Below are 15,053 nucleotides of genomic sequence, written 5' to 3'. Positions count from 1 at the left end.
GCTGTATGCTTCGCACATTGATCTTTTTACAGATGCATAATGTTCTATAAGTTTTTCCTGTCGTGATATATTCCATTTTTGAGCCGAGAGTGCAACACTCTCTGCTTCCTCAGCAATTTCTCAATTTTGTTAGTAAAACAAGGTGGTAGGCAGGAGACAAGGCACTGGTGGAAGTAAAGTTGTGAGGACGAGTTGTGAGTCGTGTGGGTAGCTCAGTTGGTGAAGCACTAGCCTACAAAGGTAAAGGTCCAGAGTTCAGTCCGATACACAGTTTTAATCAGCCAGGACGTTCCAGCTGCTTATCCCCCCGTCTCCCTCCCCCCGTCTCCCTCCCCCCGCCGTAGAAACAGCTGTACAGAACTATGTTAAAAGCTAGCAAAGCCCATTTTCAAATTGCAAAAGGGGGTGAATTATTATTTCCATAGAAAAAGAAAGTTTTCACTCTCGTTTTGTGTGGCACTCTGTAGTGGTAATTGAAAAATAGATTTTGATAAGAGGAAATTAACTAGGGTGACATTAATTAAAAGAAGCAGCCAATTAAAAATGGCACTGACAAATTTACGACTACGAGAGAAAAAATTAATAATTCAAGATATTGTCTAACCTGCTTTGATACTGATGGAGTGGACTAACCACGCAAATCATTTGTTGGTCATATGCTGATCATTAATATTAAGCATTATGCACAGAAATGCTGCCTGGGAACTGCGTTTACAGATCAGCTTAACAGATCTCAGGGTCACACTCAAGTGGCTGCTACAAGTTCGAACATCAATGATGACAGCAGGGGCCAGCAAATGATATGTCAGCAGACTTGCAGTTCTCATAGTTGAAACATAGAAATGTTGGCAGGCAAGGTTAACATTATTGAAATTTTGATAAACAACAACAATTATATTGACGATTATTTTACATAGATGAAAGATATTTTCAAGGTGTGTAAAATATTCAAGTAAAAGAGTGGAGATATCAATAGAGAGTGGGCCTCAGGAGAGAGCGAAACAGATGCTGCTCGTGTTTATATATGATTAAACAACTGAAGGCAAATTTACTGTCACTTAACCCAAGTATCTTCCTGTTCTGAAGGCCTCTTGTGTGGAAAAATGTTTGAGAGACTTTGCAGCACTCGTTTCTGGTGTGGCTGACTGTATAAAATCTGATTGTTGACACTGCTTGCACTGCGACTGATACATTAATTGGAAATTAAAAAATACAGTTGCTCTCTTTTGCTAGTTTTAACATCTGTATTCTCTCCCACATATAAGAAAAATTAATCACAGTTTTACATTCTAAGACAACTTAAAGACAATACACAGAATTAATACAAAAGTACAGCGTTTCTTACATAGGTTTGCATAAATTATTTTCGTTTTTGGGGCTTAAATTTATTTACACACAAAAAGAAACATTTCAGGGTCATCTATTGTATAGCCTCAAAGGAACAAAATTTGGATGCTGTAAATGAGCAACACCTTCTGTTTTTTCAGGTCCATGAACTACCCCCAGAAAAACTGAAAATGAGGGAAATAGTTCATATAGATATTGCCAATGACCCAGTATCCAGCAATGATTACAAAGCAGATGAGGACCCCACGACATTCAAGAGCCAGAAGACAGGCAGAGGTCCCCTCACTGGGCAGTGGATGGACAAGGTGAGGCCGGAGTGTGCGTGCACTCTCTCTTTTTCTTTTGTGTATACATACACACCATGTACATTTTATTAATATTTTGAACTTCTAATCACAGTATGCAGGAGCTTTGTGACTTGTGAATTCTAGATATGAAATTTTGTTTACAGTTTTGGAAACCATTATCTAGGCATAGGGTTTTTGACTAGTAATCAAAACATCCTGGGTCCCAGTTTCGAACTTAAATATTGTATAAGAATCATTAGGAATGATGACTGAAGGCTTCCGCCATAAGAAGTCACTGTCTTTCTGCCAGTGGCCCTGTCAAAGAGGACAAAGGAGACAGAGATTCAGGGCACTCTCTTGCCCTTGGGATGGGAAATGCCTCTAAAAGGTGAAAGGATCAGCAAAGACCAATGGTATGAAGATGCAGCAGGCAGTGCAAACCACTGCATTGAAGACACTTAATATATAGATATATTCACAGGACATGTGATCTGTAATTGAAGAACTGTCATGGTGATCTCTCCATTGGCAAAAGATTCTGAACTAGTCCTCCATGTCCAGTAGGGAACTGCCAGCTGAATGACCAAGAGAAAAAGATGTCAGAAGTTTGAATGTGGAAGGGAAGGTAAAAAATCTGGAAAAGGAAATGATAAGCCTCAATCTAGATATAGTGAGAATCACTGCAGTGAAATGGAAAGAAGACAGGATTTTTGGTCCCATGGTATTAACAGCAGCAGAAAATGTCTTAATGGGAGTAATATTTATTGTGAATAGAAAGGTAGGGCAGAGAGTGATATAGTTGTTCTCATTAGAATCGACGGCAAACCACTGACAATAATAATTCGGGTATATGTGCTGATGTCTTAAGACAAGATGAAGTAGTACAGAAAGTGTAAGAGGAGACTGAGTGGGTAATTCAGTATGTAAAGTGAGACGATGGTGATAAAAAATCAAATATTGGATTGTAAGGCATACCTAGAAGCACATATAGGCTTGGATCACAATATAGTAATGATGAAGAGTAGACTGAAGTTGAAGAGAACAGTGAGGAAGAATCAGTGCACTAAGAAGTCAGATACGGAAGTGCTTACGACTGAAGAGAGAGGCTTGAAGTTCACTGAGGTTGCAGATTACTGCAATATACTAAAATACTGAATAGCACAGCAGGCAGTTCAGTTAAAGAGGAGTGGGCACCCATAAAAAGAGCAGTTGCAAATTTTGGGAAGACAAACATAGGTGTTAGGAAGGTAATGGAAAAAAAGACCAGATACTTAAATTGATTGATGAAGGAAGCACAGAAATGTGCAGGAAAAGACAGGAATACAGCAATATAAATCCCTTAGGGATGAAAGAAATAGAGGCGCAGGAACCCAAATGAAATAGCTGCAGGAAAAATGTAAAGAAAGTCAAAAAGAAATAATCGTCAGGAGGACTGACTGAGCCCATAGAAAGTTCAAAATGGCCTTCACTGAAATTAAAATTGGAAGTGTGCAATGGGATTTCTCCTGTTAGAGGTGAGAACAGATAGATGGAAAGAATACATTGAAGGCCTCAATGGGAGGGACAGAAGAATAAACTGAAGTCAGTGTAGTAGAGATAGGGGCTCCAGAATCAGTCAGAATTTGAGAGAGCTTTGGAAGACATAAGGTCAAATAAGGCAGAAGAAATAGACAACATTACTTCAGAATTTCTAAAATTGTTGCAGAAGTGGCCACCAAACAACGCTCAAGGTTGGTATGCAGAATCTAGGAGACTGCCAACATACTATCAGGCTTTCGAAAAAGAAATCATTGACAATTTTCTGAGGATTACTAGGCAGATGAAGTGCAAAAACTATCGCACAATCGGCTTAACAGCTGATGATGACCATTTTGGCATTAGGCAACGTAAAGGCACCAGAGAGACAGTCCTAACATTGCACTGGACAATTAGGAGCAAGCCCAAAGAAAAATACACACATTCACAGGATTTGTCTACTTAAAAAAAAAATGAGTAAGAAATTGGGAATGACGAGTAATAAGACAGTATGTACAGTACAAGAACCAAGAGGGGACAATAAAATATGAAGTCCAAAAACAAAGTGCTTGGATTAAAAAGGGTGTAAGACAGAATGCAGTCATTTGCCCTTATTGCTCAGTCTATGCATCAGGGAAGCAGTGGGGGGAATGAAAGAAATGTTCAAGAGTGAGATTAAAATTCAGGCTGAAGGGATATCGGTGATAAGATTCGGTGACGACATTGCCATTATTAGTGAGGGTGAAGATTTATTACAGGGTTTGTTGAATGGAATGGATATCCTAATGAGTACAGAATTTGGATTGAGAGCAAACTGAAGAGAGACAACAGAAATGAGTCTAGCAAGTAACTTAACATCAAAATTGGTGATCACAAAGTAGATGAAGTTAAGGTATCCTGCTACCTTGGAAACAAAATAAAGTATAACATATGAAGCAAGGCGGACATCAAGACAGACTAGCACAGGCAAAGAGGGCATTCCTGCCTGGGGAAGTCTTGTAGTATCAAAAATGGGCCTTAATTTCAGGAAGAAATTTCTGAGACGGTACATTTTGAGCACATCATTGTATGACAGAGAATCAAGGACCATTGGGAAACTGGAAAAGAACAGAATCGAAGCAGTTGAAATATGACTGTACAGAGGAATGTTGAAAATTAAGTGGACTGATAAGGAATGAGATGGTCCTCTGCAGAATCAGTGAAGAAAGGAACATGTGGAACACAACAAAAAGGGCGAGGATGATAAGATGTGTTAAGACGTCAGAGAAAAACTTTCATGGTAGTAGAGGGTAAAATCTGTAGAGGAATACAGAAATCAGAATTCATACAAGAAATAGAGGGTGCAGGTTGCAATTGCTACTCTGAGCTGAAGAGGTTGAGACAGAAGAGGAATTCATGGCTGGCCACATCCCACCAGTCAAAAGACTGATGACTCGAAAAGGTGTGGCCATTAGTCAGGGTGATGCACCTAATCTGATGTGAAAAAAATAAAAAAAAAGTCAGCTATCACATCAAGTATTCCAGTTGTAGAAATATTTACAGAACATTAGTGTATGTATGCCATAAAATTTAAAATTTTAGATGATCATAAGTAATTAATGCCCTTTTTAACTTTGTGTGATTTGAATTGAAAGAAATCATTTTATTTTAAATATTTTTCTTTCTTGAAATGTTGGTATCATTCAGCTTTGCCTGGAACAATTTTATCAACAGTCTGGTTTTGTGAGTTGCAGGTAAATCCTGTGATGACATGTTACAAGCTAGTCACTGTAGAGTTCAAATGGTTTGGTCTACAGACACGGATAGAGAATTTCATACAGAAATCGGAGAGACGATTGTTCACCAACTTCCATAGGTACGTGAAGTGTATTATTTTAATTCAGTTGTGATTATGTTGTAAACATACAAATGAATCTGTCAGAATGAAATTTGCAGACAGGCAGTAAAATTGCAATTCCTACCCATTTACATGTAGTGTGACGTGCATGTAATATGTGTTTTATGTTCTGTGTAGGCAAGTTTTCTGTTGGATGGACCGCTGGCACGGTCTAACGATGGAAGATATACGAGCCATAGAAGAAAAAACTAAAGAAGAATTAGATCGGGTAAGTATTCCTGATGTACCTATGCATCACGTGTGGTGATTTTTTTTTTCATTTTTTTTTCACCTTCTCGGTGGATCCACTAAAATAAATTAGCAAGATGCATTGAATTTAGAAAAGAGAATCCTTACTATCAGGTAAATATTTCCACATGTCAAATCTCAAAGAAGACAGAATTTAGTTAGTTTTTACAAAGCTCATAAATTATCTATTAGTTTTCTGCGGTATGAAAAATGTAGTACAGGAAAAAAAAACTTCCACACAGGTATACATATAATTAAGAAAGTTACACGACTGTAATTTCGGGTTGAATGTGGTGGTGGTGATACGAATGTATGTTAATATAATTTCCGAAAGAAACTGTAAACTGTAAAACGTAAAAAACACAAAACGTGACCTACACATACAGTAATGTAGTTATATATGAATACCACATCCTTCCCTCATTTTTAATGAACAAATTGTAGTGTGGTAATATTAGCACAGTTGCCTCCAACTTGATTTCTGTTAGTTAGTTTATGTTTTTAATTAGTGTCAGGTTTACATTGGTTACCAAATAAATGGAAATTTGAAAATCTGTTACTGAGGACACCGACTGGCCTGGGAGACACACCCATTAACACAGTAGGAGCTTTGTAAGTTCAAGAAACCACCAGCGTCTAATTGAATTTTAAGCGGTTTGGACAAAACAGAAATACTAATTACCATTGAGAAACTACATCATTTTGTATCTGTTAAGAAAAACATGGAAGCCAAACACTAAAGAGATCTTGAATACTGAAAACTAACTACATATTTATTGTTAAAATGCATCTCTAATTCATTACATTTATTTCCCAAGTACTAAATAATACTGAATCTGAATCTGAACCTATATTGAGAATATGTATCGTGGTGTCTCTTATTTTGCTTTAATTTGACTTGTGCTGAAATTAATCCATTCTATTGAGGAAGTGTGTAAGTTATTTATTGAAGAGGATAAAGGAGTCTTTATTGGTATTAATTTTTGCAGAAATATACGTACATATAATTAAGAAAGTTACGCGACTGTAACATCGGGTTGAATGTGGTGGTGGTGATATGAATGAATGTTAATATAATTTCCGAAAGAAACTGTAAACTGTAAAAAACACAAAACGTGACCTACACATACAGTAATGTAGTTATATATGAATACCACATCCTTCCCCCAGTTTTAATGAACAAATTGTAAAAACATTATACTGACAAGACACACAGGTCATCCATACTGCTTCAGCCTATTTTCTCTGACATTACTTTCAGAATAATTAAAATACTCTAAAATTACAAATGATAAACAGTATTCTTGGCATTTGTGGCAGAAGAGGAGTGAGCTGAGAAGTTGATCTGTAAGGTTAAGTGGAGATAGAGGAGTATTCATTTACAAGAGAAAAAGAATAGAGCAAGAGGAGGAATACTAAATCAAATATTTATTTTATCTGAATACGGAAGGAGGGAGAATATGATGGTGATCTTTGAAAATAAAAAGGAAGGCTAGAGGCGCAAAGTGAATAAAAAACTGAGACAAGAAAAGGACAAATATTAGAAGCCAAGCAAAAAACAGGGAATATTTGGAGTTTACAGCCAAGAGAGGTTTCAAGAGTATACACTGAGGTGACAAGTCCTTGGATAGTGATATACACATAAGCAAACGTCTGTAGTATTGCGTACACAACTATAAAAGGACAGTGCATTGGTGGAGCTGTTATTTTTATTCTGGTGATTCATGTGAATGGGTTTCCATTGCGATAATAGCGGCACAATGGAAATTAACAGAGTTTGAATGTGGAATGGTTGTTGGTGGTTGTTGAAGCTAGACACATGGAACATTCCCTTTTTTAAAATCATTAGGGAATTAAATATTCTGAGATCCACAGTGTCAAGAATGTGCCGAGAATACCAGATATTAGGCATTTCCTCTCACCACGGAGAGTGCAGTAGCCAGTGGCCTTCCCATAACATGTAAGAGCAGTGGCCTTTGCATAGAGCAGTCATTGCTAACAGACAAGCAACACTGCCTGAAATAACCACAGAAATCAGTGTGGGACATACTACGAACATATCCATTAGTATAGTGTGCTGAAATTTGCCATTAGGGGGCTAGGACAGCAGACAGCAAATGCAGGTGCCTTTGATAACAGCATGACATCACCTGCAGTGCATGGCCTGGGATTGTGACCATGGTGGTTGGACTGTAGACAAATGGAAAACAATGGTGTGGTCAGATGAATTCCTATTTCAGTTAGTAAGAGTTGACGGTAGTGCTGGGTGTCTTGCAGACCCCCGGAAGCTGTGGACCCGAGTTTGCAACAAGGTACTGTGCAAGCTGATGGTGGCTCCATTATGGTGTGGGCTGTGTTATGTGGATCATTGACCAAAAATTATTGTTTGTCTACTTGAAGATCATTTGTTCCCAAACAATGATAGAATTTTTATGGTTGACAATGGGCTGTGTATCCAGGTGACAATTGTTTGCAATTGGTTTGAAGAGCATTCTAGACATTTTGAGTGAACGATTTGCCCATCCAGATTACCCGATATGAATCCCGTCGAACATTTATTGGACATAGTTGAGAGGTCAGTTCATGCACAAAATCCTGCACTGGCAGCACTTACACAATTATGGATGGCAGTAGATGCAGTATGGTCCAATATTTGTGCGATATATTAGGAGATATCTCAGGGCTTTTGCCACCTCAGTGTAGAATATGCTTACAAGTACACTTTTTCCCCTGAGGAACTGATACCGGCAGAGGATCACTTTGACACAGCTTGTGAAGGCTGTCATATATACATCATAGTTAATGATTGTGCCTGTCATGTGGAGATCCTGATTTAATTTATAGTACTGACACTAATCTTCTGTTGGGGTAGGGTTGAAACAGAATGTCTCAATAAGGCCAAATAAGAAGCTACTTTCATGAGTAATAGTGGCTTAGAATTCTGGAAACCTGACAGTGGCCAAGAAAGCAATGTGATCACCCCATGCCCTCCCATACTGCAGAGAAATGACATCATATGGTAGAGGATGACAGGGTGTTCAGTCAATATTGTGTGGCCCGTTTGATCTGATTACAATGTTACTTCACTTTGCATGTTCCGTACAAACAACTGCTCATGTAGTTAATTTAACAAAAGAGTAGCCTCTCCCATGCCCAGTCAATTTGCTATTGAGCTAGTGTTGATTCTCCAATGATACTAGAGGAATGTAAATTATACTTTTTTCAATATACAGGGTGATTATAATTAAAGTTAAACTTTCAAACTGCTGTAGAAATAACACCACTGATCAGAATGATGCCAAATTGCAACCGAATATTATCAGAAGGGGGAAAACGTATGGCAGAAGAAAAATATATAGTTAAAAGATGAAGCCATGGATGGCGCTGCAAGCATCATAATTTAGTAGTGGTTGACTAAAACTGACAAATGAATCATACAAAAATACCTAAGGTGTACATTTTATGTTAAAGAAATTGTGCTACTCAATGTGCATGGGTGTACAGGTGTGTTACTGTTAGTTATGTGAGCCCATCCACAAAGGCAAAGTCACTTCATATTGGATAGGAAAAACTGGTTTTTACTTGTCCTGAGGCCAAAAACCGCATAAAAAGCATCAATCACATTGGTTTTTAATTGTCCTGAGGAGAAAAACCACATAAAAAGCATCAATCAGAAACAAATTGGATTATTAATTTCCATGTGACTGGAGCAAAACATGTTCAATATGCTGTCCACCCTTTTCTGCAACAAGTTGAAATCAACAAACATCATGTTCCACAACCGATCGATATGTTTTCAGGATCGTGTTCAAGATGTGTTGCACAATACCTGCCTTCAGTGCAGCTGAGTTTGCAATCTGAAAACAGAACACATCATCTTTCAGATGGCCCCATAGCCAGAAGTCACACGGATTAAGGTCAGGTGAGCGGGATGGCCAGGCTGTAGGGAAATGGTGGCTGATAATCCTAGCGTTTCCGAAATGGCGCTCCAGTAGCTGCTTAACTGGATTTACAACGTGCAAAGGTGCGCCATCTTGCATAAAAATGATCACATCCACGCTATTGGAGAGCTGGAATGACGTGATTGCGCAAGAGACACTCACAGCACATGTCTCTTGGAAAAAAATATGGCTCTATGATAAATGATGCTGTAAACCCGCACCACACAGCCACCTTTTTAGGATGAAGTGGTACTGGTTGATCTGCATGTGGATTTTCCATTGCCCATATTGGACAATTCTGTGCAATGACATGTGCTGTCAGATGGAAGTGGGCTTTGTCTTGTCCACAAAACCTTCCACGGCCAGTCATTGTCCTCTTCTGTGTGAGCAAGAAATTCTAAAGCAAAGGTCTCTCTTGCTGACAGGTCAACAGGAAGCAACTTGTGCACATGGGTAATTTTGAATGTATACAAAGAAGGATGTTTCGTAGGATTGTATGCACCGAGCTCACGGGTATGTCCAATGTTCGGGCAATTCTCCATGCACTACACATTTGCACACCACCACTTGTCTCCTCCTGCATTGCTGTGGCCACTGCTTCCACTGACGTCAAATCAATTTGTTTTCTCCCTCTACCAGGTTGCATACCAAAAGAACCCATCTTTCTGAATTTCCTAATCTTTTCTCCAGACCCATGGCAGTCATCGGACCAACACCTTTATTAAACCCTTCAGCGTCCGGAACTTCTGCAGAGCAACGTGTGCACTGTCAACATTCTTGGAATACAGCTTTACAAGCAGAGTGTGATCCTGCATTGAGACAGTCATAGTGAATGTTGCACACACGAAAGGAGGAAAAGCCGTGTATTCTGCGTGTTTATACAAACTTCAGTGGGTCGTGCGCATGACAGGTGTTTTCATTTACATATCCTGACACATACAGCTCCATCTATTGATCAGTTTTCACACTTGTTTTTTCTTCTGCCATATGTTTTCCCCCTTCTCCGATAATATTCCGTTGTAATTTGATGTCATTCTCATCAGTGGTGCTATTTCTACAGTGTTTTGAAAATTTAACTTTAATTATAATCACCCTGTATATCATAAACTGCAACACAAGTGGTTACTGTAACAATTTCACAAAATCTTCTTCATTTGAACTGTTGTTCTTGCTACTGGCCAGCATTCTGTACTGATAAGGCTGTTTTTGTTTCAGCAACGTAATGTTGGGGAAGTCAGGGGAATGAAGGCAGAATCAGACTGAAGGGTGTCCAGGGAGTACTACATAGTCAAGAACTTGGAGAAAATTAAAGAGAAAATCATCTGCTACATTTCAGTAAATGTTGAATTAATTTGAATTATTAGATATGTCTTTGTGTAAAGTACGATTTTTATATACAGCAATGTATCAGTTTTATATCTTCGTGTGATACATTGTTCGAAAGAAGAAAGTATTTTTTGTTCCTTAAAACAGTCTTATCAGCTTCACATTTGTAACATTTTGACAGATTGTTTTATTTATTTTTATATGATAGAAAATGTAAAATGCAGTTGTTGTATGCATTCTGTTTACTTCAATGAAATTCTGTTTTTAAAGTTATCGGGTTCAATAGGCAGTGACTTTGTACTTCTATTGGAAGTATCATTGTAATGTGTAACTGCCCATGTTGCGTCCTCTTCCAGCACAAACAGAAAGAATAAGCAAAATATGTTTCCTGACTCTCTCCATTTAATGTTGTGATTTTTCATGTATTTGGCTATCAGTTAGAATGCTGCAGATGATAAGGTCCTGCATATTTTTCTTGTACAGTTACTGCCAACTGCTATGTGTCATTGATTCAATGAGAGTTGTCCCTGATTTTAGTGACGTAGTTCCAAAAATGACTACTTAATAAAAGTATAGATTGGTGTTTAACTACTGAAAGGGAATTGTATAAAAGTGTTACTTCTCTTTCATGTTATAATGTAAAATCAAGTTGCATGCTACCAAAAACAAAAGAAATCATACAGATGTACTGTGTTAGAAATAGAAGTCATAGTTCAGTTTAAAAAAAGAATATATGTGATTGAACTGTTGCACAGGTAGCTGACGAAAAGATGTTTGTTGATGGTTATTTGGAGTAACAGGTTTTTAAGAAAGATTTAAAATAAAACTCGTACAATAAGTCAATCTATTGATGTTTAGCAAGTGCTGTTTGGAAACTGTTGACATTTTAAATGCCATGAGAATAAATTTTTCATTATAGATAAATAATCCTCACATCACCATCAGTTTTTCTCTCTTTTGTTGCCGTGTGTATTTAAAGACATTGTTAGATTTAATCATTCCATTATTCTTATGACACTGGATTTGTGGTCAGTATGAACTTTATTGATGTGCTTATATTCATACAACAGTGGAAAATGAATGTTCAGAGTCTCTTGGAAAATGGAAATATGTGTGGGATCACTTGCCTTTAAAGTCAGAACCTATGTATTTGTTGTGGAAGTGGCCAGTTTTAATTTCTGTGGGAAGACGGGTGATTGTAGACAGTAGAATTCAGAGAACATGTGGCTTTTGAAACAAGGTGACAATATTCCACAGCACAACGAAACCTGGTTTCCTTTTTATGTATAAACATTTACGTTGTGTTCGTAATGTTCAGTTTTTGTGAGAAATGTGAACATGCCTCTTCCTCTGTCTATAGCAGAGCTATCCATGTCGTTTCTTTTAATTTGTGAAGCAAAATCTTCTTGAATAACTACTATGTAAAGTAACGCATTAGAGTAAAATAGATAATTTGATTGTGCTTTTAAGGTGGAAGATTTGTTACCAGTCATTGTGATTGTCATGAAAAATGCAGCATGAAAGTTTCACTTTGTTTGCTTAGTCATTCTTGAACTTGAGAAATCCTCAGTATTGAATACCACATTTGCTGGAAAATTACTTAGTGGTGTAGAAATTAGCTTGCAACAGTGCATCTCAGTAATTTTTTCAGCTTCAACTCGTGTAAATTACAGAAATGTGTAGGCATTTTTGTGTATGAGTAAGAATGCATTGTTCACAGTGTTAGAAATTTTGTGGAGCGTATGCTTTCTTCCTGATGGTGTGTGAAAGTGAATGTGGTGAGCAAATGTTTATGAAAGCAAGCTCATTAAATGTCACTGTTTTGAATTGATGTAGAAATGTTGTGATGTAAATAACAAAATGAAAAACAAATATTGCCACTTTATTTAGAAGTGGACTCATTCAGAAGGATGAATCTTAGTATTATGTATAAATTGAGAGTTCATCAGAAATGCATATTAGGAATGATTTTTTCTGTGAAAGTAAACTGCAGATTTTTAAAATGCATGCATGCTGTTTTTATTATTTCTTTAATAGATAGTATATTTACCTTCATGTGTTGAGAGAGAGAGAGAGAGAGAGAGAGAGAGAGAGAGAGAGAGAGATTCTTTAGTGCTAGTGGTTTCTGATACAGCAAATAACTCTTGTATGTTTTCTGCACCTGTGAAACATCGGAATTTTGATTTCAGTGAAATTATTCCCTGTGCAATTTTTTATTTCTAACAAGGGAACCTCCCCATCGCACCCCCCTCAGATTTAGTTATAAGTTGGCACAGTGGATAGGCCTTGAAAAGCTGAACACAGATCAATCGAGAAAACAGGAAGAAGTTGTGTGAAACTATGAAAAAAATAAGCAAAATACACAAACTGAGTAGTCCATGTGCAAGATAGACACATCAAGGTCAATCTAAGTTCAGGAGCGCCGTGGTCTCATGGTTAGCATGAGCAACTGCAGAACCAAAGGTCCTTGGTTCAAATCTTCCCTCAAGTGAAAAATTTAATTTTTTATTTTCAGACAATTATGTGACGCACATGCCGTCACCAATGTCGTATAGAATATATCAGACGTGTTTTCCTGTGGAGGAATCGGTTGACTTATGACCTTGGTATCAAATGTTATTGGTTCCCATAGGAGAGGCACATCCTTTCGTCTACTAATCGCATGGTTTTGCGGTGTGGTCGCAAAATACAGACACTAAACTTATTACAGTGAACAGAGACATCAATGAACGAACGGACAGATCATAACTTCGCGAAAAAAAAATTAAATTTTTCACTCGAGGGAAGACTTGAACCTTGGACCTCTCGTTCCGCAGCTGCTCACGTTAACCACGGGACCACGGCGCTCCTGAGCCTAGGCTGTCCATGAAGTTGCTTATCATGCGCATTGACTGCTCAGTTTGTATATTTTGCTTATTTTTTTCATAGTTCCACACAAGTTCTTCCTGTTTTCTCGATTGATCTGTGTTCAGTTTTTCGAGGCCTATCCACTGTGCCAACTTATAACTAAATATGAGGGAGGTGCGATGGGGAGGTTCCCTTGTAAGCAGCTGTAGTACATTATTCCTCAAAAATCAGGCCAGGCACACTGTTACACACGTCATGTTCTGTTGTGGCCGGCAGCAGCCACAAAGGTGTCAACATGCTAAAAGTATTTGTGACTTACCGTGTTGTTCATCACCAATCCTTAAGTGATTAAAAGCCATTGAGTTAAATAAAATCCAGCATACATAAAATAAGCTTTTTCTGTGGTATACAGGATGCAACAGAAAAACCTGATACTTTTTGGTTAATAACAACTTGAATATAGCACACAGTTTTCAGTGTTGTGTACTGACATTGTTTTTGTGGTACCATTTCAGTAGTCATGTGGTCTTGCGGGCACTGTGTATTTATTGTGGAAACTGTTTTCAAGTGTTGATTTCTACATTTGTGCTTGCTCTGTTCTGCCAAGAGTCTAGTGTGGGCCGAAAAGCAACTCTTCCACCCTGTAACAGAATTTGTTAGGAATGAAAAACCTTAGGCAAAAACTTCAAGCTCTAAAATGAAAGGTAACTGGCCACACAGTGTTGGTTACTATACCAGCCAACTCAGAAACATTTATCTACTACAAATCTCTCTGTAAGCAAATACATAATTATAATCCACTCTTTCACCTTCACAAAGTTGTTGTGCTTCAACAGCTAAAGCCTCAGGTGATGACTGATGAATTGGTTTCATGATAAGCGGAAAAGGTTATTTCCATCAATATGGCAGTGTTAACATTCAGGTCTTCCACGGTTTGTTAGATAAAGCCCTAAAGACACGCATGAATGTCCTCTTTGTCATAACAAAATGACAGCATCGTGAGCAGCTATAATGAAATGTAATTTGGCCAAACTTCTTTGAGAGGATGGACAGACAAACAGATATGTCAGGGCTGTGTCTGTGAGCTGTCTGTAGGGCTGCCCACAGGCACTGCAGGCATGTGTGTCACCATGTGAGCATGATACATGCATGGCTCACATTCTCTTAGTGGTGAACAGGCTTGGAGACTGCCAGTGCAAATGATGGCTGATGCTAGAGTTTATGTATTTATTGTTCCATGGGACCAAATTAAGTAGTAGTCTCCATGGTCATGGAACAAGTCAATACATGGAATTATAACACGATAGTAGAAACAGATAAAATGAAATATAAGTTTAAATAAAGAAAATCAACAATGTAACACTGGAATTTGCTTCATTTTTTAGCTCTTCCAGGAGCTCCTCGGCAGAATAGTAGTAGTGAGCCATGAGGAAACTCTTCAGTTTAGACTTAAGAGTTTGGACTACTGCTAAGAGTTTTGAGTTCTTGTGGTAGCTTATTAAAATGGATGCAGCAGAATACTGCACTCCTTTCTGCACAAGAGTCAAGGAAGTGCATTCCACATGCAGATTTGATTTCTGCCTAGTATTAACTGAGTGAAAGCTGCTAACTCTTGGGAATAGGCTAATATTGCTAACAGCAAACGACATTAAAGAAAATATATAC

General features: G+C 37.9%; 1 protein-coding gene across 2 annotated transcripts in view; it reads left to right on the top strand.

Moving 5' to 3' along the window:
• The window catches only part of LOC126100323 (phosphatidylinositol transfer protein alpha isoform), a 180,496-nt gene extending 167,948 nt beyond the window's left edge, over positions 1–12,548 (top strand). For both annotated transcript variants that reach the window (XM_049910937.1, XM_049910936.1), the window contains exons 6-9: positions 1,488–1,652; positions 4,883–5,004; positions 5,164–5,254; positions 10,431–12,548. In XM_049910937.1, coding sequence (XP_049766894.1) covers positions 1,488–1,652; positions 4,883–5,004; positions 5,164–5,254; positions 10,431–10,478 — 426 coding nt within the window. In that variant the 3' untranslated portion in view covers positions 10,479–12,548. The remainder of the gene's footprint in view (positions 1–1,487; positions 1,653–4,882; positions 5,005–5,163; positions 5,255–10,430) is intronic.
• Positions 12,549–15,053: the final 2,505 nt, after the last annotated feature.

The sequence above is a fragment of the Schistocerca cancellata genome, chromosome 9 (genome assembly GCF_023864275.1).
Source record: "Schistocerca cancellata isolate TAMUIC-IGC-003103 chromosome 9, iqSchCanc2.1, whole genome shotgun sequence".
Lineage (NCBI taxonomy): Eukaryota > Metazoa > Arthropoda > Insecta > Orthoptera > Acrididae > Schistocerca > Schistocerca cancellata.
The sequence above is the reverse complement of the archived record's forward strand: the minus strand, read 5'-3'. Positions and strand labels throughout refer to the sequence as shown.